At 40.8% G+C, this 27,226-nt stretch overlaps 1 protein-coding gene across 1 annotated transcript in view; it reads left to right on the top strand.

Moving 5' to 3' along the window:
- LOC144091345 (glycolipid transfer protein-like) overlaps positions 1 to 26,337 on the top strand; it is a 31,731-nt gene extending 5,394 nt beyond the window's left edge. The window contains exons 2-5 of the mRNA XM_077623602.1: positions 2,415 to 2,473; positions 2,739 to 2,872; positions 11,817 to 11,967; positions 23,711 to 26,337. Coding sequence (XP_077479728.1) covers positions 2,415 to 2,473; positions 2,739 to 2,872; positions 11,817 to 11,967; positions 23,711 to 23,893 — 527 coding nt within the window. The 3' untranslated portion in view covers positions 23,894 to 26,337. The remainder of the gene's footprint in view (positions 1 to 2,414; positions 2,474 to 2,738; positions 2,873 to 11,816; positions 11,968 to 23,710) is intronic.
- The last annotated feature ends 889 nt before the right edge of the window (positions 26,338 to 27,226 follow it).

The following is a 27,226-nucleotide window of genomic DNA, read 5'->3' as shown; positions in this document are numbered from 1 at the left end:
AAGTCGAGCCTGTCCTGTCATATTTCCGGCATAGTCCGTCTTGAAAATGGCTTTAAATAAACACAACAATATATTTGTTTGTGCAGCTAAGTTAGCGCAATGAAAGTGGCGCACACACCATTTTCCCGGCTGTAACAGGCTTGCTAGCTTCGGAGTTGACCACCCTTTCTTAATGATGTCCATTTTTTTCTGGAAAAGTCCGTCTGGAAAATAGCTTTGTGAACAAATCTGCAACCAAATCTGTCAGCCATTGTGGGTGGAGTTTGCGATCTCTGGCTGCCTCCACATCCGGACTTTGGCCCGCCTACTAGCCAATCATAGTTGGTGAAAGCAATGAAGTATCCCAGGCAGCAAAATGCTAACGCCTATGAAAAATCATTGTGGGGTTGCCAACTCGAAATCTGATTGGTTAAAAGCAAGTCTTGTTTAATGCAGCAGACCCCGCAGAACTGATTGTGAAGGCTTTGAGGCAGATCTGATCTGGCAACAAATAACGGCTGAAATGTGATTGATTAAATGCTTCAATATGAAAACACACATCTGGAAGCAGTGCAACCAGGGGGGAAGCAATGAAAGGAAGCTAACAGACCATTTGGAATAATAAGTATTGATGGACAAAATATAATATGATTCAGATATTTCTTAGGCCAGCAGAGAAGGCCTTGAAGGCCCTGACGGCCCGCCACTGATATATACATATATACATATATACACATATATACATATACACATATACACATATACACATATACACATATACACATATACACATATACACATATACACATATACACATATACACATATACACATATACACATATACACATATACACATATACACATATACACATATACACATATACACATATACATATATACGTACATATATACCAGTGGCGGTCCGTGCATTTTCTCGTAGCTCCTTCAACGAATCAATCCAACCCTCAAAAACTATTTTATGGCTATTAAACCTCGACTGCAGCTACAGCTGCGACACATAAAAAATAATCAATAAACCAATGCACAAAAATGGGTTAAAATCCACTCCCTAGCAGCATTTAATGATTAAATACAAATACTGGAGCTTTTCAGACATTACAACCGGGCCAGGGGAGTGATTTTCCCGGGAAAAGACAGCGATGAACATCAATGGCGTACCAGCAAACATTGCCCGAAAATGGGTTAAAATCCAGCCGAAAACAGCATTTATTAATTAAATACAAATACTGGAGCTTTTTAGAGATCAGAACCAGGCCCGGAGTACCATTTCCCCGGGAAAACGACAACGATGAAGGTCGTTACGTCCATACGCGAAACAGCAAAAAATGCATTAAAATGGGGTAAAATCCACTTCCTAGCAGCATTTATTGATTAAATACAAATACTGGAGCTTTTCAGACATTACAACCGGGCCAGGGAGGTGATTTCCCCAGGAAAAGACAGCGATGGACGTCAATGGCGAAACGGCAAAAATTGCACTAAAATTGGATAAAATCCACTTCCTAGCAGCATTTAGTGATTAAATACAAATACTGGAGCTTTTCAGACATTACAACCGGGCCATGTAGGTGATTTCCCGGGGAAAAGACAGCGATGGACGTCAATGGCGAAACGGCAAAAATTGCACTAAAATGGGGTAAAATCTACTTCCTAGCAGCATTTAGTGATTAAATACAAACACTGGAGCTTTTCAGATATCAGAACCGGGCCCATAATTGAAATATTATTTAGGAATATAGCCATATTTTACTCACCAAAAATCCTTTTTAACTGTACACAATATCCATCCCCCTTTCTTTCCTCCTTCTTTTCTATCGCCATCGAAGCTAATGCTGAAAGTCGAGGCTGTCCTGTCGTATTTCTGGCATAGTCCGTCTTGAAAATGGCTTTAAATCAACACAACAATATATTTGCTTGTGCAGCTACCTCCAGATACAGTTTGGTAGCTAATCATAGTTGGTGAAAGCGATGACGTATCCCTCTGCCTGCGACAAGGCAATGACGTATCCCTACGCCCGCGACAATACATTGTGGTTTGCCAACTCGAAATCTGATTGGTTAAAGGAGCAGTCTTATCTACGCTTGTTTAAAGCGGCAGAGCCCACAGAACTGATTGTGAATGCTCTGAGGCAGATTTCTGATCCTGGCAACAAATAATGGCTGAAATGTGATTGGTTAAATGCTTCAATATGAAAACACACATCTGGAAGCAGTGCAACCAGGGGGAAAAGCAATGAAAGGAAGCTAACAGACCATTTGGAATAATAAGTATTGATGGACAAAATATAATATGATTCAGACATTTCTTAGGCCAGCAGAGAAGGCCTTGAAGGCCCTGACGGCCCGCCACTGGTTAAATGTGACCGCCTGTTCCAACTTTTTGCTTTCTAATGGATTTTCACCTTTCTTTCAGACTGTTTAGGCTCCAAAGTGTTCTCGCTCATCAAGTCCGATGTTAACGGCAATATCATGGTAAGTGTGTGTGTGTGTGTGTGTGTGTGTGATGTGAGTGGTTTTGTTAGAGGTTGCATGAGAAAGTGTGTGGGTTTGAAATGCACTTGACTTTGGCCGCAGACCCCAGCGAATTAGTTAATAATTCAGGCATTTACTTGTGAGTCTTCAGTCCATTTTATTTCAAAAGCCCATCCCTCACAGTCACACTGTTGAACATCTATTTCCATCTAAAATAGTGATTTCATTGAGGTGTGTGTGTGTGTGTGTGAATGCATACATATAGAAAATTAAAGAAGTCTATGTGAAGGACCCACAGAAGTACGTCACACTGCAGCACATTCTAGAGGCCGAGCGGAAAGACCTGGTGAAAGAGTGGCCGAAAGCGGGAGCCACGCTGGCTCTCATGTGGCTAAAGAGGTAAGGCAGTTGGCACAGCATCACTTTTCCCAATTTATCAAAATAGTTCAGTATGTGTGGGTATCTGCATGTGCAAGAGTTTGCATTTGTATGTGGAGAAATAAATTTTGAATTATGTAGTTAAAAATTCATAATTAATTATAAACAGTATTTAATATAATAAAATGTTTTTAACAAAACAATAAAATGCCAACTTTCATGTCACTAGAAGCACCCCATTTTGCGAGGAACATGAACTTTTTAAATATGTAGTCTTTTTGATATAACCATTGTCATGTTTTGTTGGGGTTGGTGGATAGGTGTGTTTTCCTTGTGTCCTGTCTGAGTGATTGTATGCGTTTCACCTGCTGTGTCCCTTTTTGTATCTCCTTCACTTGTGTGACCCAGGTATTTGTTATTGTCATCAAGCCCTGTCTGTGTATTTAAACCCTGTGTTCTTTTTTGTCCTTGTGGGAGTATTGGTTCCTGTTTAGTGATGTTTGCCTGTTAGTCGACGTGCATCTCCCCTGTTAATATTGTATTTTTGTTAATTTTGTCCCAGTTTTTATTTTATTTTATTGTTTGTTTTCATTAAAATCCAAAATTGTGTACCAGCACTTTCCTCACGTTGGCCTGCTTCCTGCTCCTGGGTTCCACTTTGCTCCGCAGCTTGGGTAAATCGTGACAACTATGGGATTATTTCTCTTCTGTTAATATGTCTTACTATATTCCCTCATTCACATAAATGCAAAGCTCACCACCTCTTTTTTTCCTGAGTCAAACATCCTGTCTGATCCGAGTAGTGCGCGGGCTGCTAGCTGCACGGTAACATCGGGTATTTTCGAGGGTAGCCTCGTCTCGGTGATTATTTGCATTAGATTTTTTTTAGATTAGAACTATTTCTAATTTCATCCCGTATTTGGGAAATTTCCTTGGTTGCAGTAGCAAGACAGACAAGACATTGTAGACCTAGGTATAAAACTGGAGCCACACACAGAAAGTCCACAAGGTGGGGACCTTCTGCAGACTGAGACTGAGGTTAAATATGCAGAATCACTCTTTCAAGCATCCGCACAGTCCCTCCGTAGTCTGGAGGTTTTAAAGATCATGTTCCTTGCCTAGATCCTCCAAAGCTGTCCTATCACCTGATCAGCAGCAGTGGAGAGGCCGGTGGGGGGCTTCAAACCACACAAGCAGCCCAGCAAGCACCGGGAGCTGCTCCATCTGACCGCGGAGAGATCTCACGCTCCCATAACAATGATGGAATGCTCGGTCTGGAACGTTGCCTCTTCTCCCGGCACTATCGTCCACTGCTCAGAGCTGGTCCCGGTCCCGGGTGCATGCCAGCGGAGGCACGGCTGAACGGCTCCAAAGACGTCTAGGACTAGCACAAAGAAACCAAGCCACGCGACGGGTAGGGTCGAGTCGCAAAGGTCGCAGAACAACAAAGCAAAAAGCAAAAAGTACAAAGAAAAGCAAAGTATATGGGAAAGCATTAAGAAATATTAAAATGCAATTAAAAATGATAGAAAAGCAGCAAAAACACAAAACGAGCAAGAGCGGACAGAGCTACCGCTACCGGCTGCCACTTGAGCGGCGCCATCTTGGTTGCAGTAGCAAGAACGGATACAGACACAAGAAAAACACATTGGAGCATTCGTGAACATGGCGATTACACAACAGGCCCACTCGACAGCCTCGCTTCTTTTTTTTCCCAGACGCTTTCTCTTTCGCCGACCAGACCCGATAACAAACCAGAAGTGGCCATCTGTTGAGATAGAGATTCTGAAGATATGACACTTCCCTTCGAATCATAAAAACAGGGTCTTTAGACAGGTCAGGAAAAGTTTTACAACAGCCAGAACACAGGTCAAATGTTTATACAACAAACACCCAGGGCTATCTGCTGTTTTTCACACATTGTTGTAAAGACTATGCCCAAACACAATGATCAGATAGAAGCAATCACTTTGGTCTGCAAACATGAAGCATCCCACATTCTGGCGGGAAAATATCTTTTGAATATGACACAAACCTTCGTGATCGGATGATTCGCCTAAAGACGTTTCGCTATATACAGACACTTCACTTTACACTATGAAAAATAAAGAATAAAACCTTATTTTTTTTAAAAATTGCCTTCAAACCAAAAGTTGCTGTGCAATATGAAATAAATAAAATAATCAACTGAAAACATCATTGGTACGGTATTCCATATTACACAGCAACTTTTTGTTTGAAGGCAAATTTGTAAAAATAAAGACGGCTGTCAAAATTTCTACAGTTTTTATTTTTTACTTACACTTTTCAGTGTGAGGGAGTTGTCTTATCTTTATTGCACAACAGAACAACTAAAATACTTTTTAAAATCATCATATTTTATTTTCTCTTCTATAATCCTTATAAAGCGTGATTTATGGATCGAGGGATATGTTAAGATTCTCACGCTACCTTTGTCCGAACTGTGCATCGTAGAAAGTTGATTTTTTTATGGTGGCCAGAAACGGCTGTCGAATCCTAATAGATGAGTGATTGAATTTCTTTACCTTCTCTAAGTGTGTAAATTCAAGCTTTGAGCATTTGTATTATCGATGAGTATGTCTCAGCAGAAATATGTTAGATTGCTGCTCTCTTGCGGTGGTTTTAAGCATTACACTTTGTGTCGATTCTAAATTCCATACCTTCTTCAGTGCACACTGGAGTGCTTCCGCTTGAAGTTAGCTGCATGAACTGCGCACTTCTATTGTGTGAGTATTTATTTTTGTCATATTTTCACTTTGGTTTACAATGTTTTACCAAAAATAACACCCAAACATTGCTTAAATAGGTAAAATTCGTCAGCCTTTTTGTTTTTAATTGACCGTCACTTTTCCCTTACTTTTTCCGAAAAGGCATACTCCTGCTTCTGTATATACTATACATTCCTTTTTTGCATACTTTACATACGTTTACACCGTCATTTTCACCAATTATGCCAAAAAAAGAGGAGTTCTCATTTCGTAACGAGTTGGGAAAGGCGCAAACATTTTAAGCATACCAAGATGGCAGCACAATCTTCTGCATTCCAAAGTAGTGGTGAGGCTTCCACCTCGGCGGGAGCTCATGATTCTGCATTTATATCATGGTTACATAGCCCCGACCATGCTCAGATGCCTAGAGTGTGGACTTAGCAGAGGCAATATCAGCTGTGGGGCCCGCATGCGTGTAACTGAAATTTTCCTTTCTCATCTAACCCATTTTTTAAAAGAGAATTTTTTTGATTGCGCAACAATTGTCTTTTGGTTCTAAACAAGCAGGTGGGACCTGCTTGTATTTGTTAAAGCTGAAAGCAGAGTTGATGTATGGATCGTTGTTTTTACATGATGTCCCTAAATGGACAGTGGGGCTGATTGGTCACCGAGTTTCCAGGTGCGGGATAACGGTTTTCTTTCCATGTTGATTACGACTTATGGTAGATATGTCATGCTCTCGTGTGGGCTTCATGTATAGCCTTGATTGGCCCTGATTTGTTTGCATTTTGAGGTATAGCTGGCTTTGGGCTCCTGTGCTTTATAAACAGGGGATGGATGCAGAGTTATGGATGTGAGTTGATGGTTGTCGTTAACATAATCAAATGATTGTAAATGTGCATTTCAAGTGTTGCTACTTTGTTGATAAGTGTAATTCGTTTTGATGGTTATTGTTTCAAATGGGGTTGGACTGACTGTGCGGGTGCTTCTGTCTTGATTTTTTGGTAAGTACATTTAATTTTGACTGTAGCTCTCTCCAGAATATTCCTATTTTCTTTCACTTTTCAAGTTCCCCATGAAAGAGAATTCTATTTCTTTCTAATTGCTTAACATATCATTATTGGAGAGGAAAAATGCACAACACGCTCTGGTTGCAGACAGGAAGCATGACCTACTTTATTGAAAAACTGCGTCTTTTAAAGCTTGAAGGTCAAGTGAAGGACATCCGCCGTCCGTAGTCATGTCTGACGTCTGAGCACAGTACAGTGAGTAAGTGAAGGACATGCTGTCCTTTGCAATCGCTTTGGCAATGTCTGATATATTTAAGGCCAGCCTGACCTTGGCTCATGAACACATATTGCTATCTGCCAGAGTAGGTCTTATCTAGACTAACAGGGCCTCAATATTCCACAATATCATATCTGTACCTTTTGCTTGAGTGATTTGAAGTGCTGAACTTTTTCTATATCATACCTGTACATAATTGTATACAAATGTTTGCTGTGCTATGCGTGTAACTGAAGTTTTCATTTCTCATTTAACCTATTTGTCAAAAGACAATTTTTTTATAGCGCGACATCCGTCTTTTAAAGTAGGTATTTAGACCTCTGGGACATGGAACACACGCTGTACCAAGTCCATCCCCCCTGTTGAGACATGGCTCCTTCTGTTGGGTTCACCAATAGATACGCTTTAAGATAAGGAAGACACCGGACGCATATCCAGCGTTATCTTGCAAGAGAGAATCGATCCTGACTCGCCTTCGTCCCAGATCATTCTAAAGAATCGAATCCTCTCTGCCCATTTTATTGCATTAGAGTCAAAACAATTAAGGTCATCAAAACAATTGCATAAGAGTTAAAACAAGCAAGCATCCATTTTAAAACAAGTGCGAGTCTTTTCGGAGGTCAATTCGGTAGTGGGTCCTGGTCTTTGTTCCAACCGATCCAGTGCCGACATTTTAACCAATCAGGTGTCTTCTAACACCATCTAGCACCTGACTTTAATTAACTGATTATACTTGCATAAGGTATCCTCTTGTTGAGTCGGAATGAAAACCTGCACCCACTGCGGCCCTTTGAGGACTGGTTTGACACCCCTGCTCTAGTATGTGCCTTACATTTGCATACAGCTATTTGGTTGGGCTTAATACTCCAATGAACAAAAATCACAACAATCTTACTTATTCCATCACTATAGTTTGTGAAAATCTAAATGCCTTATCAGTCAAAATTAAATATGCTAGCTGGTATTCTATTTTGATCACTGCTCCCTTGTTAAGATCAAGAAGTATATTAGTTTTTTACATCAATTAATATCCAGAAAAAAATGCACACATTAATAATTCTGAATAGAATTGAACCCACTATAATGTGACCACCCCTTGTTTGTCAGGGTTAATATTTTAGCATAATTCAAACTCATGACTTATAAAATGCATACTAATCAAGTCCCAATGCATTTAACAATGTGTATCGCGTTGCATATTAAACTCAGTTGTTTGAAATTCAAAATACTCCATACTAGTAGTCTTTTTTATCAAATGTAACATTCCATTGTCTTTGGAGTTTGCCAATCATCTATAAAACTTTCTTAATCAATATTCTTCAATAGTCAGGCATACAATTAAAATCTAGTTACATTTCTATCCATTTCTTTCTAATTGTTTACTTTAACTCTGTAAGTTGGTTTGGTCTCAATTGAAACGCTTTCACCCTTTTTTATGGAGACAATAAAACCAATATAAAAAGTTCCTAATGGTTTATGGCATTGCTCCCTGAGCAATAATCTTTGGCATTGCTCCCCGAGCAATAATCTTTCCAATCAATATTGGAGTGCTTGCCATTACGTCTGATCACGTCAAAAAGTTTATCTTGCTATGAAGACCCGAATAATCGTATGCCTACGATTATTTTTTCAACTCAAATTTTCGCATGCCGATTCTTATTCGGGTGCCTACGATTATTAATTTTTGCCTCAATTAAGTCCGTGCAGCAGCAACATTGTTCTATGTCATTAACTTTCTACGTGTAAAGCACACGTGCTGTTTTTACTAACGTACTAGTACTAGTAAGAACGTGCAATTGCCACTGGTAGAGTTGCAATATACATAATTACAATATATTGGTAGGCCTAATATATACGAGAGTTACGTTATACGCAATTCTATGCATCGAATCTGTTTAGACACTAATTATCTCGTGCCTACTAATATTCATTATTTTTGGAATTTTCCACTGCCTACTATTATTCCGGTGCCTACTATTATTAATTCATTTGGAATTTTCCACTCCCTACTATTATTCCAGTGCCTACTATTATTCGGGTCTTCATAGTACCTGTCTCCTCAAACGTTTCAACTGAGAGGAACTTCTTACAGTGCAAAGATGGATCCGCATTCAGCTATTTTCATGTCTGCTGGTTGGTCAGCAACACTTGTACGGACGTTCTCATTTTGGATTGCTCGTGCTTCTTCTCTATACTTTGGGTTGAGCACACAGGCTCTTGGAACCACCGTTGGTCCAGTTTGTTTCCTGTTGAGAAGCACAGTCTCCTTCTGCTAGCCCAAATTCAATGCGTTTCTTTAACGTTATTTTTCTTTTATGCAGATAGCCAGATTAGCCTCATCATTCAGCTCCAATTGTGTAGTGAATAATGGCGTTTGGTATGGTCTACTAAATAGGATTTCCATATCTTGTTGTCCGGTTGACCTCATTATGTAGGCGCAAAACAAAAGATATCTCCCGTGCACTGAAGATATCTTATGCTTTTTGCATCCTAGGGAAATCATGCCTATCCTAAATTAATTATTTTTATCTAAACTTGCCAGGTATAATTTCCCAATAATTTGGATGAATGCCATTTCTGCATTGTCTTCATGTTTGATATCATTAAAAATTTAGATGAATGCCATTTTTGCATTGTCTTCATGTTTGATATCATTAATAATTTGGATGATTCTTAATACTTAAATCTAAATCGCAAATCTCTCTCATATTGCTAAAACCAATAGCTAAATTGCGCTAGCTGAATTCCTGTTAAATTCCTATCCGCTCCAAGAAGGCGGTTTTTGTTTAAAATAAACCATTTTCTGTAGTTCACTTACCACAATTAAAATTTAGGGAAAATAACCTTTCACTAGTTATTTCCTAATATAAATTTCAGTGTTTAATAAAGGACCCATAATTTGTCACTAATATATCATAATATTGTCAACTCGCTCTGTCTCTGTCTCTCTCCCTCCCCTCCCCTTCCTGTTTGTGCAGGGGGAGGGGGCGCTTGGTGGGTGATGGTCGGCTTTGCCTTCAGTTGGCCGGCCGCCATCTTTCCCTTTGTCCTCCTGGCTCCACATTGGTCAGCCATTTTCTTGCGCCATCTTTAGTTCTGTGTGTGTGTCTTCAGCAAGATTCAAAAGCAGGCAGAGAGAAACTCTAAGAAGCTGCTCCTGTTTAGTCAGGAGGCTTTGATACTTTTTAAGGGACTTTTCATGTTCCTTCTTCAGATTTTGGTTCTCTGAGAATTCTTCATAGGCCTTCCTCTTCCTTTGTAGCTCATCTTGCCAAAGGTCGTACCTCTTGAGCTCATGTTCAATGATGTTTATACAGAGGGCCCCAATCTTGAAATGTGTTACTAGTCCATGAAACTGTGAAAAACATCATTCTTGTTCTCCAAGAAGATGGAAAGTTTCTTGAGGAAAGACACAACCACCAAAAGTAGCTCCTCATCCTTTCTGTCCAGAATCTTCACAAGCATGTTAACTATGTTTATGTTCCATTCTTCAATGAGCAGGAAAATGTCTCAGCTTGAATTTCACATCTTCTTTCTTCACGTTCCTTTGTTTGAACGTTTTTCAAACAATGGTCACATGTTACGCTATTAATATATTTACGGCGATATTTTACTCACATTCTCTAGGTACGTCCCATCTAATTTATCATCTCTTTAATACTTATCTTTATTATCTTATTTATCCATCTACGTCGTCTTTTTAACCGTTATTCTTTTATTTTGCGCAACAATCGTCGAGATTCATGAGCGCGTCACGGCGTACTCCCGGTTCATATATACCCTTCCGGTTCATGTATTATCCTTCATATGAAGATCACTTTTTATTGAGCGCTTTTTTACTCACCGGGTGCTGTATTTTTGGAAGGTTTCCCTTTATTTTTAACAATCTCTAAAAATCTTTAACGAGGGATTCTTTCACCCTCTAGTCAAAGCCGCGTCACCAGCTTGCCTTACGAACGTCACTTAGGCCGAAGTGTACGTCCGCCGCATATCTTGTGTATTCCCTTCTTTTTTGACATACATACTCCCCAACGATATGCAAATATCTCCTATTTATGAACCGTTTCGTCGACTATCTCACAAATTGAAACAGGATTTTCACCAGCCTTGTTCTACACATTAATTTTAAACATTCCCTTACCGTCTCATGTGCGCCTCCTCCTTTTCGATGGGGGGTTCGTTCTTCATATGGGCCGCGATCGACCGAAATTGCCCTCTCTTTCAAAGTAAGAGTAGCTGACGTCAGTAATCTCGGCTTTCAATCCACCGCAGTCTGAAAAATTCATAAATGAATCTCTCCCGGGTTTCGGCACCAGAAAATGTCGGAGTCAATCCATATACATTCAATAACTTTGAATCAGAGGAAGCACACCGAGGCAGCCGTAATGAGATTTTCTAGCTTCAGCTGAAGGAGGGAGCAAAAGTGGCCTGGGCTGGGAGCTGTCCATCTTCCCGCCTGTCCAGCTTGAATCCCTGCCAACCCCCCACAGCTCAGCTTACTTTATTGACAAAGATCACTGGACATAGAAACGGGAGGTGGTACAAACTTTAGGCGGGAACAACAATGGGAGGTGCTATATACAAAGTGATGACAGGCCTTGACCAGTAGGTGTCACTAAAATTCTATTCTAGTTGCCTAAATAATTAAAGAATACAAGATAAATACATTCCATACTCCACACATTAATAAATCAGTTTCTTATAATTTTCATTAATTTTTGTGTGTTTCTCACATCTTTCGTATAAATTTGGGAAACTGGCCAATTTTAAAGGGTTTAGTTGGTAGTGTGAGAACCGTAGAATGAATTAGAGAATTTACATATAAAGTATTGCTCTACTTATGAAATTTTCAAGTTAGGAAAATCTTTCTTGAACCAATTAATTTCCTGAGTATAGGTATGACAGCATTTATTAAAATAGCTGGATAATTTTTTGTTCTTGTCCTGTAGGGCTCTCCGTTTCATCCAAATCCTGCTGCAGAGTTTGGCAGATGGTGAGCAAGATCCAAACCAGCCCAACCTCATACGGGTCAACGTCACTAAAGCTTATGAACAGGCACTCAAAAGATATCATGGTTGGTTTGTGCAGAAGATTTTTAATGTGAGTACTTGTAAAAAACCCACACATACACTGACATATTTAGTCAGCCACCAATTGTGCAAGTTCTCCTACTTGAAAAGATTAGAGAGGCCTGTAATTGCTAACATGGGTAAACCTTAACCATGAGAGATAGAATGTGAAAAAAAAAGAAAATCACATTGTTTGATTTTTAGAGAACTTATTTACAAATTGGAGTGGAAAATAAGTATTTGGTCACCTACAAACATGCAAGATTTATGGCTGTCAAAGAGGTATAACTTCTAACGGTCTAACGAGGTCTCCACTCTTTACCTGTATTTATAGCATCTGTTTTAACTCATTATCGGTATAAAAGACAGCTGTCCACAACCTCAGGCTCTCACTCTCCAAACTCCACTATGCCCAAGACCAAAGAGCTGTCGAAGGAAGCCAGAGACAAAATTGTAGACCTGCACCAGACTGGGAAGACTGAATCAGCAATAGGTAAAACGCTTGGTGTAAAGAAATAAACTGTGGGAGCAATTGTTAGAAAATGGAAGACATACAAGACCACTGATAATCTCCCTCGATCAGGGGCTCCATGCAAGGTCTCACCCCGTGGCGTCAAAATGATAACACAAACGCTGGGCAAAAATCCCTGAAGCACACGGGGGGACCTAGTGAATGACCTACAGAGAGCCGGGACCACAGTAACTGTCAGGAGTGGCCTGTTTTGTCCCTCCTGACGTGCCATCAGGGAAGCAGCTGCAGTCAATCTGCTGATTGCTTCCTGGCTTTATTATTTAAGGAGCAATGAGTAAGAGGACCATTGCCTCTTATGTTTGTGCGTGCGCGTAGCATGCTGCCGTTTTGTTTTCAGGCCATTGTGGATTTGTAGACCCTTGTTTATTCATTAAAGAATGTAGTTTGAAGTGAACTGGCTCGAGTCAACTCACGTCTCCCGCGCATGGGTTCCCTAAGATATTCCCGATCGCGCCTCGACGACGCAGCGATGCAGCGTGATCGTAACAGTAACAAAGGTTACTATCAGTAACACAATGCGCCACCAGGGACTCAAATCCTGCACTGCTAGATGTGTCCCCCTGCTGAAGCAAGTACACATCCAGGCCTGTCTGCGGTTTGCTTGAGAGCATTTTGATGCTCCAGAAGAGGACTAGGAGAATGTGTTATGGTCAGATAAAACCAAAATAGAACTTTTTTTGTAGAAACACAGGTTCTCGTGTTTGGAGGAGAAAGAATACTGAATTGCATCCGAAGAACACCATACCGACTGCGAACCATGGGGTGGAAACATCATGCTATGGGGCTGTTTTTCTGCAAATGGACCAGGACGACTGATCTGTGTAAAGGAAAGAATGACTAGGGCAGGGGTGGCCAACTCCAGTCCTCGAGAGCCACAATCCGGTCTGTTTTCCATATCTCCCTCCACCAACACACCTGAATCAAATAATCAACTCATCAGCAAGCTGTCCAGAAGCTTGATACCAATCCCGATGATTTGATTCAGGTGTGTTGGTGGAGGGAGATATGGAAAACAGAGCGGATAACGGCTCTCGAGGACCGGACTTGGCCACCCCTGGACTAGGGCCATGTATCGAGAGATTTTGAGTGAAAATCTCCTTCCATTGCAAAGACATTGAAGATGAGACATGGCTAGGTCTTTCAGCATGACAATGATCCCAAACACACAGCCAGGGCAACAAAGGAGTGGCTTCGTAAGAAGCATTTCAAGGTCCTGGAGTGGCCTAGCCAGTCTCCAGCTCTCAACCCCATAGAAAATCTGTGGAGGGGTTTAAAAGACTGTGTTGCCCAACGTTAGCCCCAAAACATCACTGCTCTAGAGGAGATCTGCATGGAAAAATGGACCAAAATACCAGCAACAGATGGCGGCGCGCACTGACGCAGCGGCTCTATGCTCTCCAGTTCGGTGTCGTTCGTTATCCTACAGTCGCCAGGATTTAATCACTATCGGAAGGATATGCGATATATCCGATTTCACAACAAACTCTCCGGGATCTCCGTGGATAGCCAGCCCACTCAAAGCACGTCGAAGGCGTTGAAGGGACAGAAAGCAGAAGCGTGGATGCCGGGCGGGCCTTGCTGCTAAGCTGAAACAACAACCACACCGAGCACCGCTTCCTAGTATCTTTTTGACCAACGCCTGATCCATCACCCACAAAATGGATGAGTTGGAACTTCGAATTGCTACCAACAGCTTTGTTAGGAACGGTAATATTATTCTCATCACAGAAACGTGGCTACACCCGCATATCCCCGACGCTGCGGTATCGCTAGCTAGCCGAACGCTTTTTCGGAACGATCGTTCAAAAGAATTAACAGGCAAAAGCAAAGGAGGAGGACTGTGCATGTTTATACAAAATGAATGCTGTTGTGACAGTAGGATCATTGACACTCACTGTTCCCCGGATTTAGAGCTATTGGCAATACTGTGTAGGCCCTATTATTTACCGAGAGAGCTAACGGTCGTCATAGTAACGGCGATCTATATACCTCCGAATGCTAACGTTAACACGACACTTAACCTCCTGCTAACGGCTGTAAACAAACAACAGCTTGACCACCCCGATGGAGTTTTTATTGTCGCTGGTGATTTCAACAAGGCATGTTTAAAGACTGTTTTACCTAAGTTTATTCAATACGTAAATTGTAATACTAGAGGAGACAAAACTCTTGACCATGACTATTCTAACATCAAACATGCTTATAAAGCCACTTCCCTCCCTCACCTAGCTGGATCAGATCACCTCTGCCTATCTCTCACCCCCGCTTACACTCCACTCCGGAGGCAAACAACGCCACAAATGAAGATAATAAAAACTTGGCCCGAGGACGCACTTTCTCAGCTGCAGGACTGTTTTTACCGCACCAACTGGGAACTTTTCGTACATGACAACCTCCAGGACTACACAGACTCTGTACTTTCTTACATAAAAAACTGCATTGACAACGTCACTATAAATAAATGAATACAGGTTTTTCCTAACCAAAAACCCTGGATGACCAATGAGACACAGGCACTCATCAAATGCCGTAACACCGCCTTTAGATCAGGGGACAAGATAAAATATAGAGCTGCCAGAGCTGAGCTGAAAAGAGGCATTAAAAAGGCCAAGGCAGCATATACTAAGAAAATTGAGGAGCACTTCACAGAAAATAACCCAAAGAAGATGTGGCAAGGAATACGACATATTACCAACTACAATAACAATAATATGTCTGTTAACGCAGATGCCTCACTAGCGGAGTAATTGAACCGTGTCTTTGCCCGCTTTGAGACTGACAAATCAGACCCAGTCTCAACACCCCCACCACCACCCTGCAGCAATACACTGAAGTTCCAGGAACAGGAAGTGAGACTGGTAATGCGGTCTGTGAACACCAGGAAGGCTGCTGGCCCAGATGGAGTACCTGGGAAGGTGCTCAAAGCCTGTGCTGACCAGCTGGCTGGAGTCTTCACAAAAATTTTCAATTGTTCCCTGCAACAATCCATCATTCCATCCTGTCTGAAATCTGCCACCATTATCCCTGTCCCCAAAAAGCCAACCATTGACAGCATGAATGATTATAGGCCTGTTGCACTCACGCCTGTGATCATGAAGTGCTTTGAAAAGTTGGTAGCCCGCCATATCAGGAATACAATCCCTCCCTCAATTGACCCTCACCAGTTTGCTTATAGAGCAAACAGGTCCACTGAGGATGCTATTGCCATTGCTCTACATACAGCACTGAGCCACCTGGAACACCATGGCAACTACGTGAGGATGCTCTTCATTGACTATAGCTCAGCCTTCAACACCATAAAACCGGACATTCTGACTGACAACCTCTCCCACCTTGGACTATCCTCTTCATTCTGCTGCTGGATAAAGAACTTCTTGACCAACCGACCACAAACTGTTAGACTTGGTCCCCACCTCTCTTCCTCCATTACACTGAGCACTGGCTCCCCTCAAGGCTGTGTACTGAGTCCTCTTCTGTACTCCCTGTACACATACGACTGTACACCCACCCACCAGTCTAACGCCATCATCAAATTCGCTGAGGACAGCACTGGTCGGACTCATCTCAGGAGGGGATGAGTTGGCCTACATAGATGAGGTCAACAAACTGTCTTCGTGGTGCTCGGTGAACAATCTCACACTGAACACCACGAAAACTAAAGAAATAATCCTGGACTTTCGCAAACACGGCACAGATCTGGCCCCACTCCTCATAAATAGAGTATGTGTAGACAGGGTCCAGTCCTTTAAATTCCTGGGGGTCCATGTCACGGATAAGCTCTCATGGTCTACAAACATCACAGCAGTAGTGAAGAAGGCTCAGAAAAGACTCCATTTCCTCAGGGTACTTAGGAAGAACAACTTGGGCACCAAGCTTCTGATAACCTTCTATAGAACCACTGTAGAGAGCATCCTGGCGTACTGCATCACAGTGTGGTACGCTGGAAGCACGGCGGCAGACAAAAAGGCCATGCAGAAAGTGATTAACACTGCCCAGAGGATTGTCAGCTGCTCTCTGCCCTCACTGGAAGACATTGCCAGCCCTGGTTACCTCAGCAGAGCTAGGAACATCATAGGGGACTTGGATTGGATTGGATTGGATAACTTTATTCATCCCGTATTCGGGAAATTTCGTTGTTCCAGTGGCAAGAGGGTGAGGATGCAGGAATAGGAAAGGCATTTTAGACATAAATAGATAGGTAATAAGTAGGTCAAGAAATAAATACATGAATAAATATATAATTAAATAAGCGTGTTGCTTAGCACATATATACATACATACATACACATAAATGTACATGCATGCATACGGTAGGTCTTAACACACAGCCATTTTTTTGTTAAAGAGCCTGACAGCTGAAAGGGTGGACCCTTATCACCCTGGTCACAATCTGTTCCAGCTGCTGCCCTCTGGCAGACGCTATAGGTCCTACAAAGTACGGACAAATAGGCTTAAGGACAGTTTTTCCCCACATCCATCAGAACTCTAAATTTGCGGTAACACAACACACATTCTCTTCTGAGGTAATATGAAAAGATGTTTGGGTGGTGATCTGCCTCCTACTAGCTGACTGAAGGTAAGTGAAAGACAGTGAGAGGTAAGTGACCTGTATCCATAACAGCAGAATGCCAAATTAGTCCGTAACTATCACTTATTTAGGTATTTTGCCGAGTAAACGCAGCTTATAGAGAAGCACCACCAATTTCGTCATACGCAGTTTCTGGGTGTGATGACAAGTAGGCTTTTGTTGTTGATGATGACGACAGGGCCTATGTCCGATTATTATTGTTATTATTATAACTGTGTGAAACGTTTGTGAAGAGTTACAGAAAACATTTGGCCTCAGTTATTGCCAACAAAGGGTACATAAAGTATTGAGATGAACTTTTGGTATTGACCAAATACTTATTTTCCACCATGAACTGCAAATAAATTATTTAAAAATCAATGTGATTTTCTGTTTTTTTTTCCACATTCTGTCTCTCGTGGTCTAGGTTTACCCATCTTGACAATTACAGGCCTCTCTAATCTTTTCAAGTTGCATAACTTGCACAATTGGTGGTTGGCTAAATACTTATTTGCCCCACTGTAGCTGTGATGGAAATGCATGCTAAGTGTTATCTTTCTTACATTTTTGAACTACAGTGGTACCTCTACATACGAGCTTAATTCTCTCCGGGACTGAGCTCGTATGTCGATCTTCTCGTAACTCGAACGAACGTTTCCCGTTCAAATGAACTAAAAACAAATTAATTCGTTCCAAACCTCTGAAAAAACATCAAAAACAGGATATTGGATTGGAAAAAATGTTGTATTTCTTCTAATTCGCCATCTATTAACAAAGTAACACATAACTAGTGATTTAATAGTTTTAAAATGTGTGTAATAGAACTAAAATTAGACAGATTTTGCAGAGGGTACAGAGAGTGGGACATAGAGGCAGGCGGGGGGGGGCTTTTTGTTGTAACGCACTCTTAACAGAACAAACAAATTTAAATTAACTTGGATTAATATATGCAGACACACTCAAACATACGTTTAATTCGCCATCTATTAACAAAGTAACACATAACTAGTGGTTTAATAGTAATATAATGTGTTTAATAGAACTAAAATTAGACGGATTTCACGGAGGGTACAGAGAGTGGGACATAGAGGCAGGCGGGGGGTACTTATCCGAGGTAACGCACTCTTAACAGAACAAACAAAGTTAAATTAACTTGGATTAATATACACAGACACACTCAAACATACGTTTAATGTAACTTTACACAAAACTGAATTCTAATTTTGTTTTAATTTTTGTTACCTTTGTTCTCCGGGTTGACTCCACCCGGACGTTCAGCGGGAGTTTGTAAAAGGAACGCCAAGAGTTGTTTGTTTTTGCCTTCCCTTCAAAATATTTCGAAAATGACGCGCACAAATGTCCTCACAATACGATAACGCGTGACCACTTGCCAGCTTGTCAGGTTGCCTCTTTTCTACAAAATCAGAAAACTCTTGCCACTTCGCTAGCATGTCTTTGATATCCTTTGTAGCCAGGCGGCCCCCCTCTTTCACCTACTCCTCGCTACGATTTCCCGCAACACCTCCAAATGTTCACTCTCCTGGAGCTTGATTAAATCCTGTGTCATCAGTTCTTCGTGGTGCTCGGCGATTAGATCATTCACATCTGCCTCGTTAACCTCCAGCCCCAAGGAATTTCCAAGTGACATGATATCCATGACAACATCATGTCTTGGCCACCTAGCTTTCTCGCATCTCGAAAATTTTCTTGTATCTAGAGATAATTATTTGCTCAAAATTTTCCTCGTATCGAGCTGCTCGTATGTAGAGGTACCACTGTATAATTATAATGGTTGGTTCCTGTTGGGTTTATTATGGAATGTTCTATATGTGTTGTAAGCATTTTTAATAAGTAATGAGGCTATAAATCAATTCATGGGACCACAGCTCGAGGACACATTGTTTTCGGACGCTTTTCGGCAAAACACAACGGGACTGTTTTGACGGGACTCCAGCAGCAGATGGCAATAATCGCATTATTGTTTGAAAATACGGCTGCTTTGTTTACCTTATAATGAAAATATTATGCCTTGTTCAACTTTTATGCTTACTTCGGCAATTCTCACACAGTTGTTTTTCTAACCATCTAGGGTGTTATTGTACTGATTACATAACATGTTTTTCGAGTGTCGCGATTAAATACAATGATTCAGTTACTACAATTCAGAATGCCTTGTGGACTAAGACAACGTCACAAGGTACCTCCTTGCAAGTTTGTAACCAGTTATGTTGAAAGATGTTTTCCAATTTTAATTAAATATTACTAATAATGATTTAAGGGTATTAATCATTATTCCAACATTTGGTCCTTCGAGTAGCCGGGGTCAACACACCGATAAGGAATCCAGACGCTGCGGTTCAATATCTGGAGTGACCGTGCACGGCGAGAATCCCTTTTCCAGGCTGGATTATTTCTCAGCAGCGCCTGGATTCTGGTCGGTTGAAGACTATCAATTTTTTGGAAGCATCTATCGACATTTCTGGTGAGTCCGTGTGTGTGATGTCTGCATATTGTTGACGGGTTCCAAATGTGCGAAGGGCATCACACGCGATGGCCTTATTTTGAGAAATAAGGCTCGCGTCCTGGGGATGGCGATTTTTAAAACCCTGTGAATACTAGTCACTGGCGGGTAGACACGTGTGTGGTCTATAAAATGTGTTGGTCGACGTTGTTTTGGTTGTGTGCGTAGTTGTTAAAGCCTAAGGAGAAACAGGAGGAAAAAATAAAAAAGGTACTACGAGGTTGCACACGAATCCACTCCAAAATGGGTGGCTCAAACATTAAAGCGGCTATTGACGACGCTCCAAAGATGCGTCTGCCGTGTAAAGATTGGAAATTTGTTGAAAATCAGAGCGCTTTTGGAATTAGACATCTTAACTTATTGATAAAATAAATATGGTTTTGCTAGCTTAATATGCATAAGATATTGATACTACGGGATAATGTACGTACTAATGCATAGAGGTAATATATATATGTATAATATATGAATGGAGATAGAAGCGACACGGCTTGTTCCACAGATACTAATTATTGTTTTTGATGACGAGGCGGGGAAAGGCAAAACGTGCTGTTTTGTAAATGATACCGGTCCTCGGCTGGTTGATAGGAGCGAGGCGATGGGCTGTTTTGTTCTAAAAACAAGACAGGCCTGCTCAAAATTATTTGAATGAGGATTTTGAACATGAGGATGTTGAGCTAAATTTAAACCAGAAATCACATTCTTTGTGAATGGAATACAATTGGAATTTTTGTGTGATGCTGAAAGTTGTAAAACAGCAATTAAAATGGTTATTTCCAAGTGCTAGGCATACTTTGTCAATAGTAACTAAATGTACTGTCAATGTACTGGAATGAAATGGCTTATTGTGGCTTATCCTGGTTTCGTTCCCGTCTGCTAGCGGGAATATTTTGGTTAACAGAAATACAAAACGGCCAATTAAATGTTTAGCGGGGTTGCCAAAACTGCGTTTTGTCATACTCTAAACTTGCCAAATAATGCGTCGACTGCGGGGGAAGCGCTCTGTTTTGGTGCGGCTGATTTGACGGTGTTAGACATTCAGTATAGTATGCGCGCGGACCGCACAAGCGACTAAAATTTTTGGGGGACCCCTTCCGTGAAGACATTACAATAATTGGCCTTGGGGGTGCTGAAGCAAACTTGAGGGCAGAAATGGCTTTTGCTATGATATAGTTATGCTTGCAGCATATTGTGATTATGGGGTCTTGGCAAAATATTACAATAATTGGCCTTGGGGGTGCTGAAGCAAACTTGAGGGCAGAAATGGGTTTTGCTATGATATAGTTATGCTTGCAGCATATTGTGATTATGGGGTCTTGGCAAAATATTGTGAAATAGTTGGATATCGGGAGAGGAGTTAATTTAGTCTTCTCTAAAAAGCGTTGTAATTGTGCACAGGAGGCGAAACATTGTGCGCAGAAAGAAAAAGAGGTCGCTTAGGAATGTCAACATTGATAAGCTGCTTCGCAGCATTCGTGAAGGTCACAGTTAGCAACTAAGAGCGCGCTTCCGTTAAACACTTCATAATAAAAGCAGCAGGGTTTCCGCAATGACCTTCGCACTTATTCTTTGGATTTAATCAGAAATGTCTTTCGAGGTGATAGAAAATCTGTTAGGCAAAAATTGATTTGGTAAAAGCTTTGGAATTGGGAATAATGCTATTATTATTATTTTATTTTTTGTTTTAGGAAGTTCAAAGGGCTCTTAATTGAAGAGAGCTAGTTTTGGAGGATAAAACGATATTATTACTGTTTTTGAATGGTTGGATTGTTCAAAATACTTTAATATAGGAGATTGGCTGGTTAAAGAAAAATGAACGGATTTTTTTTTACATTATGGCATATTGGTGACAATTTGTGGGTCCTTTATTAAGCATTGAAAATTGTAATTAGGAAATGCCTAGTAAAAGGTTGATTTCTCTAATTTAATTATTGTAGATTTTTATTGTGGTAACAGAGAGCTATAGGAAATAGCTCTTATCTTAAATAAACATAGTATGGGGTGATTTGCAAATTATGTCTTAGGTATTAAGAGTTATTTGGTTGTTAAAGAGATCAGACATGAAATTAACAATGCAGAAATGGCATGAGAAGTTTCATGGCATTCGTCCAAATTATCAGGTAAATTGAACCTGGCTGGGGTAGATAAGATAATTGATTTAGGATAGGCATAGTTTCCCTAGAAGAAACATGGAGCGTCTTTAAGTGCACAAAAGACATTCCCTGTTTGGCCTGAGGGGGGAAATATGCTTTGGTATAGGTCATATTGATGACTATTGGGACGTTGCTGTCTATTGCTTTAGGGGCATACAAACTAAGAATTTAGCCAAAACTTACTGCATTGCAATTATGGGGTTAATACACCTAAATGTTATGGTGATAACGATTGGCAATAACAAGCTTAGATAAAGCTTGGACCTTACAGGGCACGGTCCGAAACTGGGAGCGATAAATGTGACGTGGTGGGCCTACGTCCTTAAAACACACTGATACCACGTTTAACCTATGGTGGTGGTGTGGTCAAAACAAATTATACGACTCCTGCCGAAATGCAGCAGGACTTTGTGCCTTGGTCTCACTGCTCTTACCAGTGTCTGTTTTTCCATCTACAGTAGAGGAGGTACAATTGGCTGCACAGAAATCCGGTATGATGGCGGGCCCCTCGCGACGGCGTCGATCGGCATGGAGAGAGGGTGATCCGACATACATTGATGCGATTGGCATCCCCCGGGGCGTACCAGATGAGTATAAGTTGGCTAATCAGGTCGCAGCAGGTTGGGAGTCTATTTTTCTTTTAAGTACCCCAAAACAAAAATGTGATAAATTACCTGCATTACAATGTCCAAAACCTTGGAAATTATACTGAACAGGGATATGTGGCGATAAAGGAACAACTGGCAGCCACTAGTCTGATGGCGTTCCAGGATCGTGCAGCGGTTGAAATGCTAATTGAAGGAGCAGGGGGCGTATGCAATGTTTGAAAATGTTGCACTCAACAACACGTCCCCCACTGGGTCCCACACCAGGGCCAACGATGGCCTGCAGACCCTAAACCGCAAGATGAAAAAGCATCCTGGAGTAGAATTATTATCCGCTTGACAGATTTGTGGGATAAGGCCTAATAATGATTTGGCCTAATTTGTGGCATTTTCCGTAGCCATTTTTGCTACGATTTTGACATTATGTGGGTGTTGTGTTATTCCCTGCTTAAGATCCTTGATAAGCCGACTTATAACCACTGCGATTGCCCCTACAAATTCTAAATTGCATGAATTATATCCTCTGCTGATGAAACGTACTGAGGGGAGCAGTGAATTTCAGGAGCATGGTAATTCCGAGGATGAATTGGGCGAAAATGATTTTGTTTTCTGCTTTTCAGACCTGCCGAACGAGTAGGGCCTAAGCGGGTAAAATTAAAACAGCCAATGGAGATATCCCTCTCATCTTGGATTTGCCATAAAATGAATAACAAACATATAATAAAAGGAGGGAAATGTTGGGTTTATTATGGAATGTTCTATATGTGTTGTAAGCATTTTTAATAAGTAATAAGGCTATAAATCAATTCATGGGACCACAGCTCGAGGACACATTGTTTTCGGACGCTTTTCGGCAAAACACAATGGGACTGTTTTGACGGGACTCCAGCAGCAGATGGCAATAATCGCATTATTGTTTGAAAATACGGCTGCTTTGTTTACCTTATAATGAAAATACTATGCCTTGTTCAACTTTTATGCTTACTTCGGCAATTCTCACACAGTTGTTTTTTTAACCATCTAGGGTGTTATTGTACTGATTCCATAACATGTTTTTCGAGTGTCGCGATTAAATACAATGATTCAGTTACCACAATTCAGAATGCCTTGTGGACTAAGACGACGTCACAAGGTACCTCCTTGCAAGTTTGTAACCAGTTATGTTGAAAGATGTTTTCCAATTTTAATTAAATATTACTAATAATGATTTAAGGGTATTAATCATTATTCCAACAGTTCCAACCAGGGTTTTTTAAGGCAACTGCCCTTCCTGACACAATCCACCCATTCTGTCCTCTGGCTAACACTTTTCAAGCTCTTATTGTGCCCTTCAACACCAAAGTATACCCACCCCTCATCTACACTCTCTGATCCACTGTGTTTTTCTGCTTTGCAGACAGCACTGTTTGCAGCTCCCTACAGGTCCAAATTCCTCAAAGCACTTTCAAAAGGGGAGGATGTGAAAGAAGAAGAGTGCCTTGAAAACGTGCGTCAATTCCTGGTCAACTACACCGCCACCATCGATGCCATCTATGAGATGTACTCGCGCCTTAACGCGGAGCTGGACTACACAGTTTAATTTTGAATAGGGTGGCATAATTCATGTGCCTTTCCATGTGTGCATCCCATTTCTTTTTATTTTTTTAACATTTTTACTTCATAGTTTGTGGCTTATGATGAAGTACAAGTACTTGGTTCTTTCTTGTTTTTTTCACATTTATCACACACAAAGGTTTTTGTTTATCAAACAAGGATCCAAGGAAATCCAGAATGCAGGTTGTAAATGAAGGTATATGATATCGAGGCACAAAAAAATATACACCGTATTTTCACGACTATTCGGCGCATCGTATTTTTAGCCGCAGTGTCAATAACTATTTCTGTATTTTACACACACAAAGGACGCACCGTTCTTTTAGACGCAGCCAGGCATGGCATATATATATATATATATATATATATATATATATATATATATTAAATATGGAACCGTAATAGCGCGGTCTACGGAAGCAGCCCCAGACGCTATTTCCGGTGCGCAGTGACTGCTGGGATATATAGTCCTTTTGTCAATACACCCAGGTTGACGGCTGTGATAACTTTGCACTAATAGTACCAATATACTACAACGGCGAACACACTAATTTGGTGCTCTGCACCAAATGCACGCTAAAAACACGTTTTTAAAAAGGCAACGGAAGCAAAACTGAGTTCGGTTGTACTTTATTTAGCCATTTTACAATGTACTCACGTCATCATCACCCACAAATCCATCAAAGTCCTTATTTTCTGTGTCCGAATTGAACAATTGTCCATCGAAAACGCTCAGTTTAATACGTTCGTCCAGGTGGCCACAATCCATTCGTAAATAGTAGCTAGCTGGTAGCTAGCGTAACTTTTCCAACGGTGCTTTCCATGCTTTGTTAAGCTGTATTGATGTCGATGTATACAGGCCACAATCCATTGGGTGTATTGACAAAAGAACTACTACATATCCCAGCAGTCACTGCGTAGTACTTTGTCTACGGGAAAATAGTAGTCGGTGTACCCTATCGACTGATTTATTTTATTTTATCGTGATAACAATTTTAGTATTGGTCCATATACAAAGTGCACTGGATTATAAAACGCCCTGTCTATTTTGGAGAAAATTTAAGACTTATGTGCGCCTTATAGTCGTGAAAATACGGTAAATCTATTTGGCTCAATGAGAGTAATGAACTTGCCCCCTTGAAACTAATAATGGATTGTGCCACTCTTGGCAGTACAGTCTTCCCTCCAATTTTGCGAATAATGTAGACCAGCCTTGATAATTGAAAAACCGTGAAGTAGGATCACCCCTATTATATTTTTACTATACTTACATGATGTCTATACCAGGCATTGGCAAACTACGGCACATTAAACGTTTTAATCCGGCCCGCCGAACATGATAAGATAAAATTAATTTACCTTGTAATTTTTATTATTTTCCATGCAATTCTAATATTTTCCACTAGGTGGCACTGCAGATTACTTTACCAATTTACTTTACTAATTTACCAATTTCGTCATACGCAGTTTCTGGGTATGATGACAATTAGGCTTTTTGTCGAGTCAATGACGATGACAAAGCCTATGTCCGATTATTAGATGCATTGGCTTTGTTGACCCATCAGCCTCTCTGTAAAGATGAGCTGACCTAAGAATACGAAAGTGGACATAAAATGTCGAGTGATAAAATACGTAGTGGACAACTAAATATTTTTTCGCTGAACACCGATCATCTGCTGTTTGCCTAACATGCCAAGAAACTGGCAGTTTTTAAGAGTATAATTGTGGAGTATGGAATGTATTCTTATGCTTTTTATTAGTCAATAGGTTTATTTAGTTTAGTCACTAAGTAGGGGAGCATCTGTATTTTTTTTCTCCAATTAGATGGGGTTACCAAAGCAATCCATCCATCTGCTCATGGTCTGGCCCCTTTGTCAAATGTTAGAGTCCATTGTGGCCCGCGAATCAAAGTTTGACCACCCCTGGTCTATACAATAACTAGAAGTGTAAATATGAAACATTACAGTTTTATGCATATGCAAATACTGTAGGGTTAATATTTAAGTATAATCTATAATAAATTTATAAATACTTGAAGTACAGCACTCAAAATAACAGTAGGTCTTCACTGCCTGAGTATAATCTAAAAAAAAAAAAGATGAGACCAAGGAAGGTTAAGTGAAGATGATCAAAATGAAGAAAAACTGCTCAGGCTAGTGAGAGCTTTATTCCAAATCAGGTAATGCCTCTTTGTCAGATTCGAAAGGTGTCCAAGGTGAAGCTGGACCCTTTGCAAGAGCTTTTCAGCCCACATGGAATATGGTTGTAATATATTGATAATGATATTTGCCTCGGGTTATAAAAGTGTGTTTAACCACGCCACCTGGAACCGTGGGGTAGCACAGCGTGACCCGGACGTAGTAGTGTTGTGTGTCCGGTCTGTGTGTGTGTGGGTTGGAGGGTTGCAATAAAGAGCTACACGTGTGTTAACCCTGGCTCTGCCGTCTATTGCTGTTATGGATATATTAACAGTTATATAACCTGCAAAGTTATTACAGTGGCGATGAGGATGGGATCCCTTTCCAGACGGTAGGGATTAAAAGTTTCGAAACGAGGAAATTAAGGCGTTACAAGGAGGTAACGTGACTTTGCAAACTAGCATTAGCAAGAGTTGCTAAGCTAACGGCGGCGCTGCATCATGGCCAGATTCTTTGGAAATCTTGGCGAATACAAAGAAGTTAAAGAAGATTTTGAATCTTACTTGGAACGTTTTGAGCAATGGATGATCATCAACGAAGTGGAGGAAGGAAAATAAACCAACGTGTTCCTGTCTATAATAGGTGCAGAGGCCTACGGACTGTTAAAAAACCTTTGCATACCAGAGAAGCCTAGTAGCCTCTCATATGAGGTGCTAAGTGGAAGATTAGCATCTCATTACAACCCGAAACCGCTGGTGATCGCGGAGCGATTCAAGTTTCAAAAGAGGAATCAGAAAGAAAACGAGTCTGTCAGATTATATTGTGGCGTTAAAGCAGCTATCCAGCCACTGCGAATTTGGTCTCCATTTAGACGAAGCAATGAGAGACAGATTTGTTTGTGGATTGAGAGTGGAAGCTATTCAGAGAAGATTACTCACGGAGCAAGATCTAACATTTAAAAAAACATGCGAACTGTCGTTATCCATGGAAATGGCATCAAAGAATACGTTGGAGTTCGCTAGCAAAATGGAAGAACCTGCCACATTAAATAAGATTGACCAGGAAAAGACAAGCAAAAGTGCGTGGCAATACCAACCAGCCACCAGCGATTGGAAAAGTAAAACCACAAGTGGAAAATTCAGACCACAGAGAAGAGAAAATCACCAACCCTGTTACAGATG

This window comes from Stigmatopora argus, chromosome 16 (assembly GCF_051989625.1).
Source record: "Stigmatopora argus isolate UIUO_Sarg chromosome 16, RoL_Sarg_1.0, whole genome shotgun sequence".
In the NCBI taxonomy this organism is placed as follows: Eukaryota; Metazoa; Chordata; class Actinopteri; order Syngnathiformes; family Syngnathidae; genus Stigmatopora; species Stigmatopora argus.
This window is presented reverse-complemented; position numbering and strand designations above follow the sequence as displayed.